Source organism: Chlamydotis macqueenii, chromosome 1 (genome assembly GCF_036417535.1).
Source record: "Chlamydotis macqueenii isolate bChlMac1 chromosome 1, bChlMac1.mat, whole genome shotgun sequence".
In the NCBI taxonomy this organism is placed as follows: domain Eukaryota; kingdom Metazoa; phylum Chordata; class Aves; order Otidiformes; family Otididae; genus Chlamydotis; species Chlamydotis macqueenii.
Window position 1 is genome coordinate 61021975 of NC_141556.1, and position 13589 is coordinate 61035563.

The 13589-nt window shown below is 38.0% G+C and overlaps 2 protein-coding genes across 4 annotated transcripts in view; one reads left to right on the plus strand and one right to left on the minus strand.

Annotated features, from left to right (window-relative positions):
- The window catches only part of APPL2 (adaptor protein, phosphotyrosine interacting with PH domain and leucine zipper 2), a 39198-nt gene extending 34495 nt beyond the window's left edge, over window positions 1-4703 (plus strand). The window contains exons 17-21 of the mRNA XM_086754108.1: window positions 390-564; window positions 1224-1260; window positions 1384-1524; window positions 2192-2239; window positions 3127-4703. Coding sequence (XP_086610234.1) covers window positions 390-564; window positions 1224-1260; window positions 1384-1524; window positions 2192-2239; window positions 3127-3255 — 530 coding nt within the window. The 3' untranslated portion in view covers window positions 3256-4703. The remainder of the gene's footprint in view (window positions 1-389; window positions 565-1223; window positions 1261-1383; window positions 1525-2191; window positions 2240-3126) is intronic.
- A 34-nt stretch (window positions 4704-4737) lies between these two features.
- The window catches only part of WASHC4 (WASH complex subunit 4), a 39113-nt gene continuing 30261 nt past the window's right edge, over window positions 4738-13589 (minus strand). For 2 of the 3 annotated variants that reach the window (XM_086754086.1, XM_086754094.1), the window contains 7 exons: window positions 12919-13005; window positions 12219-12366; window positions 10797-10893; window positions 10103-10299; window positions 9437-9536; window positions 7989-8064; window positions 4738-7229 (listed from right to left, as the gene is read on the minus strand). In XM_086754086.1, the coding sequence (XP_086610212.1) occupies window positions 7997-8064; window positions 9437-9536; window positions 10103-10299; window positions 10797-10893; window positions 12219-12366; window positions 12919-13005 (697 nt within the window). In that variant the 3' untranslated portion in view covers window positions 4738-7229; window positions 7989-7996. Of the gene's footprint in view, window positions 7230-7988; window positions 8065-9436; window positions 9537-10102; window positions 10300-10796; window positions 10894-12218; window positions 12367-12918; window positions 13017-13589 lie in introns of those variants that run through there. The other variant, XR_015259282.1, reaches the window with a different exon arrangement.

Genomic DNA, 13589 nt, shown 5'->3' on the forward strand with positions numbered 1-13589 from the left:
ATTTATCACATTTAGTTCATGTACACAGTTTATGTGCACCTGATAAGATAGGCAATTGAATTCTGCTAGCTAATCAAATAAGGCATAAGGGACTAGTTACACTTTTAAAGCTTCTAAGCATCTGCGACTGATTTTTGGTGGGGTTTTTTGGGGGTTTTTGTTTTCTTTTTTTTAATTTCCCACCCCCAGTACCCACTGCCAGTTCAAGCACTATTTAAAACTGGGTCAGAGCCCTGCCTGGCTCCGAGCAGGAAGTCACCACCCCGGCAGTCACCACCCACAGGTTTACTGTTGAATTTCCGAAGTGAAAAAAATAATTTCATTGGTAACTTCAGCTACTGGAAAATTGAAGTAGCACAGCGAAGGAAGTCACACCTTTTCTTTTCCAGATTCACTCTTGCAGCAGATGTTCATAGTTCGGTTTCTAGGATCTATGGCTGTTCAGTCAGATGACACAAATGAGGTGATTTATGAAGCTATGAGACAAGTGTTAGCCGCTCGTGCCATTCACAACATATTCCGTATGACTGAATCCCATCTCATGGTCACCAGCAAGAACTTGAGGTACTGTAAATTCTTCAGCTTGCAACGTTCTGTTCTCTTTGTGTAACTTGTGATTAGCAAAGTATTTTTCATTTTGTTTTTCCAATAGATAAATCCTTTGAGGGAGCAAGATCCTGAGAAAAATGTCTCTTCTTACCCTGTAGTATCTATAAATCATCCTCCTGACTAAGTTGTAAGAACGTCCTACCAAAATGTAGAGCATGCAGTGGGGCTATAAGGCCCCATAAAGATAAAGATGGAAAAAAAAAAAAAAAAAGCATTGGAAAAGTCTCTTTCTTTACATGTAGTAACAGCAAGAGAGCCATCGCTGTCCTGGTGTCGGTATTGTCACTGTAGAATATGTTGATACAAGACATTCGCTTTAGCTGGAGCATGTCTATGTCCATATGCACGTTGGTGTATTAGCCCCCACACGCAGGATGCTTTCCAAATCGGTGGTTCAGAAAGATGCTGTGTCAGGCAGCTGAGTCAGGGTCTAGAACCCTGCCATCGACCAACTGGAAATCACAGATAAAGCATTTGACTCTGTGCATATGTTTCCTCATCTCTAAAATTACTGTCGTGGTTCCCTTGCTATTTTAAAGCACCTTGAAATTACTAAGAATCACTATAAAATAATTTACTGTCTTTTTTTTTTTTTTCCCCTCGCGTAATTGCAGGTTGATAGATCCTCAAACCCAAGTTACACGAACAAGTGTAAGTAACTTTTGTTTTAAGTCTGGTTTTCAAACACAGGATTGAATACTCCGTCACGTGAACCTGTGACCAGGCTACCCATATGCTGGTTAAAAAAATACATTTTTATTTATACTTTTCCAGTTTGAACTAGCCACTGTGACACAGTTTGCTGCTCATCAGGAAAACAGGCGACTGATTGGCTTTGTGGTTCATCTCAGTGAGACTCTGGGAGAAGAATCCATGAGCGCATACATTTTTGAGAGCAATACAGAAGGGGAAAAGGTTTGCCTGACATTTAGTAAAATACTTGGAAAACAGGTCTTGGGCTTCTTGGCTTACACACCTGGGAAATGGCACTATAGAAGCAAGAGCAGCTCAGTTCCTTGCCAGGAAAACACGCCTGAACGTGCAAGCCTTTAATGGCTTATCTCTAAAAGGACCGAGTTTATAGATAATGCAGCAGCGTGTACAAGGAGGAAAGGACGTTATTGCGAATTCGACATTAAGAGATCAGGGAAAGAGAGAGAGTGTGTGTGTGTATGTCTAGCACCAGCACTAACAAAAATGAGTGTCAGCTATGTTGAGAAATGCACATCTGTAAAGCTGTCAAAGACAAGACAGCCATACTGTGTTAACACCACTGGGTGCTTGCTGCATATGATAATAACAGGTTACTAGAAATAGGGAATGTCCTGGAGAATTTTTGTCTTAAAAAGCAGTAACTCTTTTACATGCACTGGAAAAGATCTCCCAGGTTTGGAAATGAAGCTTTGTGAATAAAACTGTGTTGTGTACAAAGACTTACCAGCCTAAGTGAGCTCTGCTTATAGACCTGTATTTAAGACTAAGTTTGCATTGATGTGCATTTTAGTCCCAATTAAGCACAATACCAAACCACAACTGACCTTTACTTTTTTTTTTTCTTTTTTTTTTTTTTTCCTTCCTTCAGATCTGCTATGCCATTAGCTTGGGAAAAGAAATCATTGAGGCACAGAAGGTAAGTTTGTTTCATTTCCAATGTCTGTGTTGTGATGCATCTTATTCTCCTTTTGGTTGCACTGTCCAGGTGCCTCTGGTGTGTGTAAGAAAAAAGAACTGCCACTCTCCCTAATGACAAAGTTTTCCAGACATCATTTAACACAGCCCCTGGGTAGTTCCTACAAAAATAAATTCAGTTTGATTTTGCAGTAGCTTGATTTGAGATAAAATTTGCCACCCTAAATCAAATTCAGAAGTATACAAATCCAGTTGTTCATGTCTGAAAGGAAACTGTGAGCAAAGCTTTCAAAAAAAACCCCGAAGAAAGCCTTCGGAATGAACTGTAAGTCACATGTGTTGCTGTTTTACTTCTAGAAACTCATATGCCTTCCTCCCTTAGGGAGGAAAAGCACACAATATTTTTCCACTGTCATTCATTTTCAAAGTTACCTGGACCATTGCAGATAAATTTATCTGTATAAAGATGTGACACTAATACATTAATATTTGCTGTACACTTTTGTTGCCAAGATTTCAGAACTAGGGAGAATGAGCTTTTAGTCACTGGCAATAAACAATGGTATAGAAATAACTTCTGTAGTCAGTTATTTTTCTTCTTGCTTTTCAGTACTTGTTATCAATGCTAGATAAAAACAGCAAAATAAAGGCTCAAAAAGAATGATTTTTTTTTTTTTTTTTCCCCCCATACCCAAGGGGTGGTTTTACTAAGCCAAAAGAGATTATTTATGTTTCCAACTTTTAGGCTAAATGTTGTCATTTAAAAAAAAAAAAAAAGTTGCAAAACCTTTAGTAGTAGCACTGGGAAAACTGTGCTTCTCTGAAAGACTGCTGCAGCCTGCTGAACTTTGTTTGTTTGGTTGGTTTGTTTTGTTTCTTTTTCTTCAGGACCCAGAAGCATTAGCTCAGCTAATGAAGTCTGTGCCATTAACAAATGATGGGAAGTTCATGCTTCTGAATGATCAGTCAGAAGAGGATGGAACTGTACATGAAGGAGGGGAGGAATCAGAAGCGTAAAAACTGTTGTTGTTTCCTGCAGCCTGCACGGGAGCAGGAAAAGCAGGGAATTGTTTTGCAAGAATCTCTGGTTTTCCATCATCTGTGCGCACACACAAGGCCAGCTTCCGTCTTCCTGCTAGAGACAGCATGGCATCTTTGCAGTGGAGTTCCCTCTGGATTTCCAGTGGAGCAGCAGCAGGACTTGGCCTTTGAGGCTTTTTGCGTTTGTGAATGTGTAGTGTATAGGTGTGTCTGGGAAGCTGACAATCTCTGGGAATGTCTCAGCATTAGCCCCTCGCTGCTGGCAGTCAGGGCAGCACAGCTGTCAGCCACAAAGGGTTAATGGCATTTCTTCAGATTTACATGGTGAGCAGCCTACAACTCCACTGAAATTCTTGCAAGTTGTAAGCTGTCATCTCCTTTTAACAAATATCAGGCCTCCAGTTTCGTACCATAGTAAATTTTCATAGTTTGCATGATTATGTGCATCTGAATGAAGGTTAAAAATGCACTATTTACTTTATTTTCAGATGAAGTTATTTTAGTCTAGATGAAGTGTAACAAGATTTATCTTTTGTGCTAGCCTATTTACAAAACAATTTGTTAAACACTAAATTTTTCCTATTAATATAATCTATTTTTATATTGCATCTACAATAAGCTTACAAAACAAATCTAAGTGCCTACTCTTACGTTCATGGGAACCACACTCACACATTCTGTAATTAAATAATGGACATAATGAACCTCCTTGATTTCTTATTCTAAATACCACTGATATGCAAACATCAGAAGTAGTGAACAAATGTGGCATGTCAGTTGTGTGCAGTTTTTCTGTGGTTAGGTTTCTTAAAAGTTAAGCTGCCAGAAATTATAATTGTAGGATAAATAAGTACTTTTATAATAAGAATTGTTTGTATTTTTAACATTATGGTGACATACAACAGCAGAGTCTACCAGCAATCTTTGGTTTTAAGAAACTGAGCAATAAATGCTAGATTATAAGGCTATGATGTATTGACTAGTCTCATAGTACATTCCTGAAATTAGACATATATATATATATTTGGCTAATAACTTTAGATTTTTTTTTCCCCCTCCAGTTTAACCTGAAAACATGAGAAACTGTACTTTGCAGAGACAAACAAAAATAAAACAGTAGTTGGTGTGGGGAAGGGGGGTGTGTGATCTGTGGCATAGATTGTATTAAGATAACTGGACCAAATGGCTGAAATTCCTCAGACTTAATTTAACTCTTCTCAGTCACTTACTAGGTAACTAGATTTTTCTGTAAGCAGAACCTGTGCTACAGCATTTGAAAGATCCCAGTTTGCAAGTGTTTGACATGGAATAAATTCAATGTAGCTGGTTGTTAAATGTTTAAAAGAACCATGGAACTATTTGTTAGTAACTGACACAAACTTCTTCATAAATAAAAGCTGAAGCTGTCTTATTAAAAATATTAAGACCTGCTGAACTGGTTATTGAAGACACTGCGAATGAGGTTCTCAAAATTACATTTATTAACACAGTTTTATGTACATCATGTTCTCTACTCACAAACCAAAGAGCGAAGTAACAAAATACCCTTTTGTACAATGAGTTAGGAAACATTAAGTGTTACATTTGGTCCTTTGTACCTGAGAAGCTGAAAACAGCTGTTGTTGATGGACATCAGATGAAAACCCAAATTTACTTCCGATTACAGACCACATTAGGCCCTCCAGGCTCTACCCTTCAGCAGCAGCAGGTCCCTTCCCCATGAAGCAAACACCAGTTGGGTGCTGCTGGGGCCATCACTTCTCACCCATTGGTGCAAACACCTTTTGACCTCGTGATGCGGCAGCTGTGCTGTGCTCCCCCTCACAACGGTGGTGCAAGGAGGAAGGGCAAGGCAGCCCCAGAGCTTCTGGCAGGAAAGGGCACAGCACCGTAAGAGAAGCAGGCTGCCAGACCTCTGGAAGAGCTGCTGCTACCACTCAAACCTGAAGTGGCCTTGTCACAAGGCTAAGCACAGGAGGGCAGTGGCAGCAGCTGCCTGCTCAGAGAGAGAGACCAGCCTTGAGCCTGTTCTGCCCCCAACTTGATGGAAAAACCACCAGAGATCTGTTTCATGTCCCTGCAGCAAACTAGTCATCCTTACTTTCCTCTTACCGCTTCTGGGAATTTTGAGTGAGCACATTCGGTTTAGTTTGGGGGATTTTTTTGTTTCAGCCCCATCGTCTCCAGACAACCAGTTAGGGTCCATTTTGTTCCTATGATCGGAACAGGAGGGCAAAAGCAATGAAAATAGTAGTAGCACCACAGCAAGAATTTTGCACCCCTTCCAGATCCTTGTAGGGGGGAAAAAAAGGATTTAATGTTACCCTCACTGCCAGAGGAGCATGTGACATCCAAACACAGGACCCACCTTGTATTTCAGATGACAAAAGTTTTCTGCATGTATATGCTGCTACATGACAAAAGAAAATTTCTGTAAATATAAACTACAATCCTGTATTAGCAAGAATAGCTCTATATTACCACTGTACATATCTGTGTGTATGTATATATTTTTGCCACATACAGTATACATTCAGCTCTCCCAGATTAAACAGGGTTCTATAAAAATAGGCTTATGTCTTTTCTGTAGAATTCCCATCACCAGAACCACATGAATTTGGTAACCACCATACATTAGGAAATGTTCAACTGCAAAGTATTACCTATCGGAGACAGTGTCTTTCAAAAAAAAAAAAAAACAAAGAAAAAAAGGGAGAAGGGGAAATACAAGTGCAGATATTATTAGAGCACAGGTAATGTCTGGACAGTCCATAGCTACCTAGCAACTCCATCCTGAGGGAAACAAACACCATCTCTACGTGATTCTGCAGTTTCTGTGGAAGAAGAAAAAATGTTGTGCTTGGCCACTCTAAGCCAAGAACTTCCATGACTTCAGATGAGATCGGAATAGGGAAATATGTACACTGCAATTGCAACAGTATGGAAATTAGCAGCAGCAGGAACGCTGATCTCAGCAGCGCTACTGAATGTTCAGTGCGGGCACAATTTGGTCAAAAAAAAGTACACAAAATATGAAAAAAAAAACCAAACCTGTATCGAAATAAAAAAGCAAAAATATAAATCAAGTAATGCAGCATTTTTTTAGGGCAGTCTCTTGCAGTTCTAATTAATTAAAAATAAAAGCTTTAATGAGCCCAGCTGATTTAAACAGTCCATGAAGCTTCTGTGTCGTGTTTTCAGAACCAACAAAAGGACTTTCAATATCAGTCTGGTTTTTCCAGTTGCAACAAAACATTTGTCCTAGCTTTCTGAGTGTTGAAGTGACTGGCAGGAAAGGGCAAATCAAAGTCCGTCAGGAACTGTCTTAACCAGTGACCCAGGGGTGGGTGGAACAATTTGAACCATTAAAACATTGTCTTTTTTGTAATTAGAAGAGATGAAAGAAGCTGGCAAGTATGGTCTAAAAGTACAGTTAGGAGTGCCAAAAATCCCCCCAAAAGTAATTCTCCACTGCACTGACTAGAGTAGTTTATTCTAGTTAGTAGGACCTAGAAGTGTTTCATGTTCTGGGAGATTAAAACACAACTGTATCTTATAATGAAAGTGGCATTTACTTTTAAGCTAAGTCTAGCTACTTCAGTTAGGAATTTGAGTAACTCTTGCACGATCTAGAACCTCTACTTGTGGATGTTACATTTATACAGAGTTCTCACAGTGTTCAGCAGCTTCTGAAGCCTGCAGTGCAATTATTGTTAATAATCAGGCATGTAAGACTGTATGAACAACACAGACGGTACGACAGACCTACAAAGGCTAGGAAACACAGAATTGAGGCTGAAACTTGCAATTAGGCACAACATATTCATGAAGTGTAAGATCACTTAATAGTTGCAGACACCCATCACACAGTGTCTGGTCATAAAAGGAAGAGCTGATTGTGGTTCTCTCTTGGCTCTGGATTTCCTTACTTCTGTAGGTGCAAATCAGACCTTCGGCATGAAATGAGAAGTAAATTTATTACGTTAACTTTTCTAGCTTTCCCATTCTTTGATATGGGGGGAAAAACAGCGGGGGGGAAATAAATGCCTGACAGGATCCTAAGTTCCCATAGCGCAAATATTATCTACAGTAATAATAAGGGTTTGTGGAATAAAACCTTAAGAAGGATTTCCATTTTGTGTTAATAGCTTTAACAGACATTCACAACAGACACTGCTACACCTACAGTGTAATCTGTGACTGCATTAAATATAACAGGACTTCATGAAAACGGGTCTGAATAATTTTTTGGACAACAGATACACACAGTATCTTGCTTCATTTTGTTTTTTCCCTGGTTGAAGAGATGCACCAATTCAAATCTTAGAACAATGGCCTGAGTTTGGTAGGTTTTTTTTTGTTTTTTGTTATTTAAATGCTATGTTAGAGATGCAAGAATGCATCTAAAAATTAGTAAGATTTTTTTTAATCTGTACTTTAAAACAACTACCTCCAAGGTCAACATTTTATATCATTATTTTAAATCTAAATAAAGTGCTGTAAATAATGTAAACTCCTGGAAAACAAGAGTTTCTACTGGAAATACAGACAAACACACACCTAGCCTCACTGGATGCTAGTATACTATTGTACATTTTCTCTTGGGTTTAACAGAGCAAGTAAATCAAATCTAGAGCTTTTGGCCCTACAGAGCATTACTGATAACAACAAGAACATTAATTATTCGAGCAAGTAATCGTCACCCATACCAGCCATATCATTTCACAACAGGATCCGCAGGCGCAGAGTTGGAAATATCTCCATTGCTTGCTTTAACAGACTCTTCTGCAAAGATAAAAAAAATAAAGACATGGATAACGTTTCACATTTTATTCAAGGCAGTAAAAACAAAGTCTTAGCATATATATTATGCTGATGTCATAACACACTTATAGAGTAGACCATGGTCAGCATATACAACCTGACTTTGCAGCATGAAGGAGGTGAAAGGTTTCCTCACTGAGCAGAGCTCGTGTAGAGATTACATATACAGGCTCACACATTTTGCAGAGTCCAAATCCAAATATTACGGCAGAAGGCGAAGACCATGTTCAAAGCCTTTCACCCTGGTATGCATTTCAAGCTTTTCTCACCACAAAACACATTCTTCAGATCACTGCTGTGATATATGTTCAGTTCACATTTAACCTGAAATATCATTAACTAACTGCTGTTCTACAGAATGCTCTTGTAAAGAAGCTAGGGTAATATGTCTGTTCTTACTCAGCACAATGCTTGTAGGTTTGGGTTTTTTTTTTTTGTGTTGAACAATTACTTGAGCAACTTCACTGAATATGATCAAATATAAATTCATGCTAGAAGAATTCTTTCTTTGTGAACTGTTTGCCTAGTGCAGAAGAAAACTGATCTTTGGCTCAGTGAGTGTAATCTCACAGGTCACTTGTGTCTCTGTCAGACCTAGAGTGGAAAGTTTTTAATATGCTGCTACCTAACTTTCTAAGTAACTTAGGACTGAGCTGCACTTCTATAACTTAATCCTTAGGAGCAGTCTCATTTCTCTGAAAAGAATTTTCCCATACACAAGAGAATCTTCCAGAATTCATGAGGGAGAATAAATAAGCATGAATATAAAACGCGAAATAGCCATGTTACCTTGTCAAGAGACCATACCACAAATTAAGATCTTACCCTCTCGATTACCAGTTTTGACAATGACAACATTTTCTGCACAACCTTAGCTGGTGTGAAATAACAGCTGTTTTTAAACTGATGTAGGCAGATGATGCAGACACTGTACGTGACTTTCAGATATTTACGGTACGTGTTGGTCTGCCACTGAATTATATTCAAAGGGTAAATATGATGCTGAAGTTACTGAATTTAATATTACTGCCAGTATGCAACCCTCCCTGTTCTAGATTTTTTGGACTTTGTTGTTTGGGGGGTTTTTTTTGTGGTTTTTTTTTTTCTTCTTCCCCCAGAAGCCCAGCTTGAAATTCACCCACTCCAAAGAAGGCCTCTGTGAGCTGTTCTTGACTCCTCAGTCACCCTCAACCCCATAAAACTCTTTCTGGAATATTGAATGAACTCACTAGCAAGAAAGCAGCTATGGAAAAAAAAAAGAAAAAGGCACTTTACCTACTAAGGCACTCTCTCTCTCATGAGTCAAAATGTTCTATGCATAGTATTCACTCACCTTCTTTTTCTTTCTTTTCCTGGTTTTCTTCTGCTGCAGTTTTATCTGCTCTGAAAAAAATTCTTGCACTACTCAGTGAGAAATAAAGGAGTTCAAATTCCTAAGGGAAAAGATACAGAAGAGGAATGTCAGTGTATCACAAGATTGAGTTTGCAGACAGATATAAACAGGATTTCTCAGAAGCATCTAAGATAACTAGATTTAAATATCTAAATCGCTTAAATGCTTTTGAAAAGTCTTTCTCCATTCATATTTTGTTTACATGGATTCTACAAAGCAAGTGTCAGCAAAAACTTTAAAGGATAATTTAAGGACAGCATCAGTGCAATAAATCTGTCACTAATCCACTGAGGCTGAAAATTAGGTTTAACCAAAAACTTATTCTCTCTTCTTTAAGCATTTCGGTTTCAGTTGCATTTGATTTCAAACGCCATAGGACAAAGACTTCCAGTCAACCAGGTCAAGCTCCTGACTCACTCAAATATTACAAACATTTATGTCATCCCCTTCAGATCATACACCTCAAGTCTTCATACTCTTTTTCCATTGTTGCTGCAGACAATGCTCTATGTTTTTTCCTCTTGATAAGCTCCATCAGCAAACAGATATCTGAATTGTGATGGCTAAGTGCAGAACTTGACACAGAACAGATAACCAGATCTATACCTGTAAACAAACTTCCAGTCGCTTGTGAGTCAGGTTCATAGTTTGTAGCAGTTTTTCATCTTGATTAGTGGACTGAACATTCTGCTGTTTAGCCACTGCTCTTATTTCCTTCACGTACTTCTCTCTAATGGACTGGAACCAGTGTAGAGAATCGAACTCCTGGTACTGATCCAAAAGCTTCAGGATGTAAGCCACACCTATAGTCATTAACAAACCACGTACCAAAGTCAACATGTAATTGGTAAAACATTTTATGCATGTCTTTAACAGATCAGCCCAAGCTGATAATTCCCACATAATTAAAATTTAAATTGCAATTAATTTACAATTAAATCTAATGGAAAAATCATAATAAACAACAAGATTCAATTTTTGAAAACCTCGTAACTTACCCAAAGACTTGCATACCTTCTCATCCGCTGAGATCCATGAGCTTTGAAAGAAACTGGGGAGCACCAATATACAACAAAATTGTCTGCTCCCACACTCAACTATTCCATGCTTAGGAGATTCTGAACAAAACAATAGCCCTCAAATTCATTGTGCTGAAGCCAAGACAACCCAAATTTAAATTATGGAATTTTTAACTATGGGAACACACAAAATATAAAAAAAAAAACCCCAAAACCAACTCTTCTTGCAAATATCCACTATGTTGGCTTGCCCGAAGGATAGTCAACATGCTGAAACTTACCCATGGCAAAACCATCATCAGTGAAAGCTGCTCCACTTTTGTTCTTCTTATTCAATTTCTCCTTGCAACTGATTGAATGCTCTACAAAATTGAGGGTCTGAAAGAGTGAAAAAGCTGTATTGGAATCATCAAGAGACTCACAAATTTTAAAAAAATATTCATATGTATGCTGTTAGCTATGAATATAATTCCATGCCTCAAACTATGCTAGATGTGTCTCCCATCATTAGGCATTTTTGTATGAAAGCTTGTCCTTTTTCTAGGCTTTTGGGGAAGAAAGTAAGTTAAGCTTTGGAAAACACCTGCATATGCATAAGTAAAAAACCAAAGGCACATCTTCATCTTTGCTGTTCTTGTCAGACTTTATTACTTCACATTCTCTTGGTGATTACTAGAGGTAAACACGTAAGCAAGAATAATTAAGAAAGCCCAGCTTCCTAGAAAGCTTAAAGATATTAGTGTTTTAAAGTTAGTGTGTTATTCCACTCTATTTAGAAAACTGTAAAAAGATTTCAGTGTTCCATTTATGATGATGTTGATCCAGGTAGTAATATCGAGCAATGGGTATATGTCTGTATGCAATAACTACTGGAGACATGGAAATTTGTGTACTTCAAGCAGTTGTTAAAAACCTACTTCAAGTTTAAAGGCACCAAAATGCCTTTTTAAAACAAAAATGAATGGTATATTCCTGAAACTGTATTTATCAGAAAAAAACCTCCAAAAATGGGAAGGAAAAAGAAAAGTATTTGTCATGAGCCTTTATCTTCCCTCACTTCTATCACCATTACGTGCCTGCTCTCTCACAGTCTTAAAAGTTTATGGCTCATCAGCACTCCAAAGTTAGTTTCTAAAATGGGTTGTTACATATGAATCCTTTTAGATAATTTAGGCCTTCAAACTGAACTGCTTCCAAATGCCCACAATGCTCCGCTCAAGTGTGCATCACCTCAGTTCAGCTGGACTCTTTCTAAACAAAACTCATTAGCAAAAGCAAGTCCAATTGCAACGAGGAGGGCCCCAATTTTACTGCATCAGAACATGACATTAAGAGTCTAAAGATACCTAAACATGAGGGGGAAAGAGCACACACATGAGAAAGCTGAAGAATATGGTTTTAAATTCCCTTCACCCTTAACTGTTCCAATTCCTCCTCTTTCGACTTGGCTTCTACAAATTTGATTCAAATAGGAAAAGTCTTTAAAGTTACCTTTTGAGTGCTAGTACGCGAACTGATGCGAATAAAGAAAAACGGGGCTTTAGACAACTATCAACAAAGCCACAATCAAAACAATCCCACTCATAATCAGGGAAGAAACATGAATATGGTAGTCAACAGCCTAATACAAAATATTTAAACATAAACCTGATCCGATACATTTGTTTAAAAGAAGTACGAGTACACACGATGCAAATACTAACCAGTGGGGGAACAATTATATAGAAGTTCCGCAAATGCATATTCTTTGGACTGCGGAATTCAGGAGCAAATACATCCACAAGCATTTTGAAGTACTCCGTTCCTTCTGCAAAGTTACGTGTGAGGTCACTGAGGACAGAGTCCAACTGCCTGTAAAGGATAAGCAATGTGTGACCTGATTTCTGCTAGAAGTTTCTCAGCTTACTCACCCCTTGGGGTACAACCCTCTCTTCACCCTTTGGCTACACCTACAATCCAGTATTCAGACCAGAGTGTTCAAGATACCAACCTCTACAGCCATCTTGAATCATGTTTCACTATTTAATTTTCTCAAAAAAGGCCTATTAATACAGAATACTTGCATTTTTTTTCCCCTAAGGCCCTGGTCATTCTAAAAGCAGATGTCAGACACACGGTGAGGAAAGCTTGCTAGCCTTTAAACCACAAAGATTTTATCGAGAAACCAGGTTCTAACAGTCTATTAGTAGAAATGCCACTTGACAATTTTAAAACAACTGCTTCTATTTTCTCTGCTTGTAAGAAGAGGCAAGTATCCTCACATAAAGTCAGTTGAACTTTTTACACACACACTTTTTACACACACATATTTGCAGACAACTAATAGCTGCATTTATAACTCTAACATTACAATTCTCTTATCCCACTCCTGCCCCAGACCTCAACAGCATGATGTCAGGGTACCTTGCTGCTTTTTGCGTTTCTTCCGAGAGTCCTTCTTCTTTAACCAGCTCTTCAAAGTTAACAATATCTTCCAGATCAGGAACAAACCTGTAAACTCACTGTTTGTTAGGATTATGCTCAATCATCTACATTGAAGCATCTACCATAATTTATAATTAAGTTAATTTAGTCTTCTAGGCTAAAACTACTTACTTGAAGTCCTATCATATCTAACACAACATTCTCATCCAGGTACTATGAAACTAATTTTTAAATACATAGAACATTATTTGTACTTCTGCTTTTACCAAGCTACCATATCCTCTCTCTAGCACTTGCTGCCCCTGATAACTCTAAGTTTACTATTATTTGCAAGAAATCCAACTATTTCTTTGTATTTAAAAGTCAGTGTTTTAATAACCTTATATAAACACAGATAATCATCTACATAGAACTAAGTATCAAAGAAATGTTTTTTCCAAGTTCCTCAAGGCTTGAACTATTTTTCCTTAATACACCCTTGAAGTGATTAACATCAAGAATTAATGACTTACATGTACAGTCTATTAACTCTTTTGCAGCATTTTTCCATATAATTTGTTTGATTTTTAGTGGTTTATGGCAATGATTGTACAGTTCTGATTTCCAGCACTGTTTTTCATAATTCCACTTTAATGAAGGCATAAAAATGG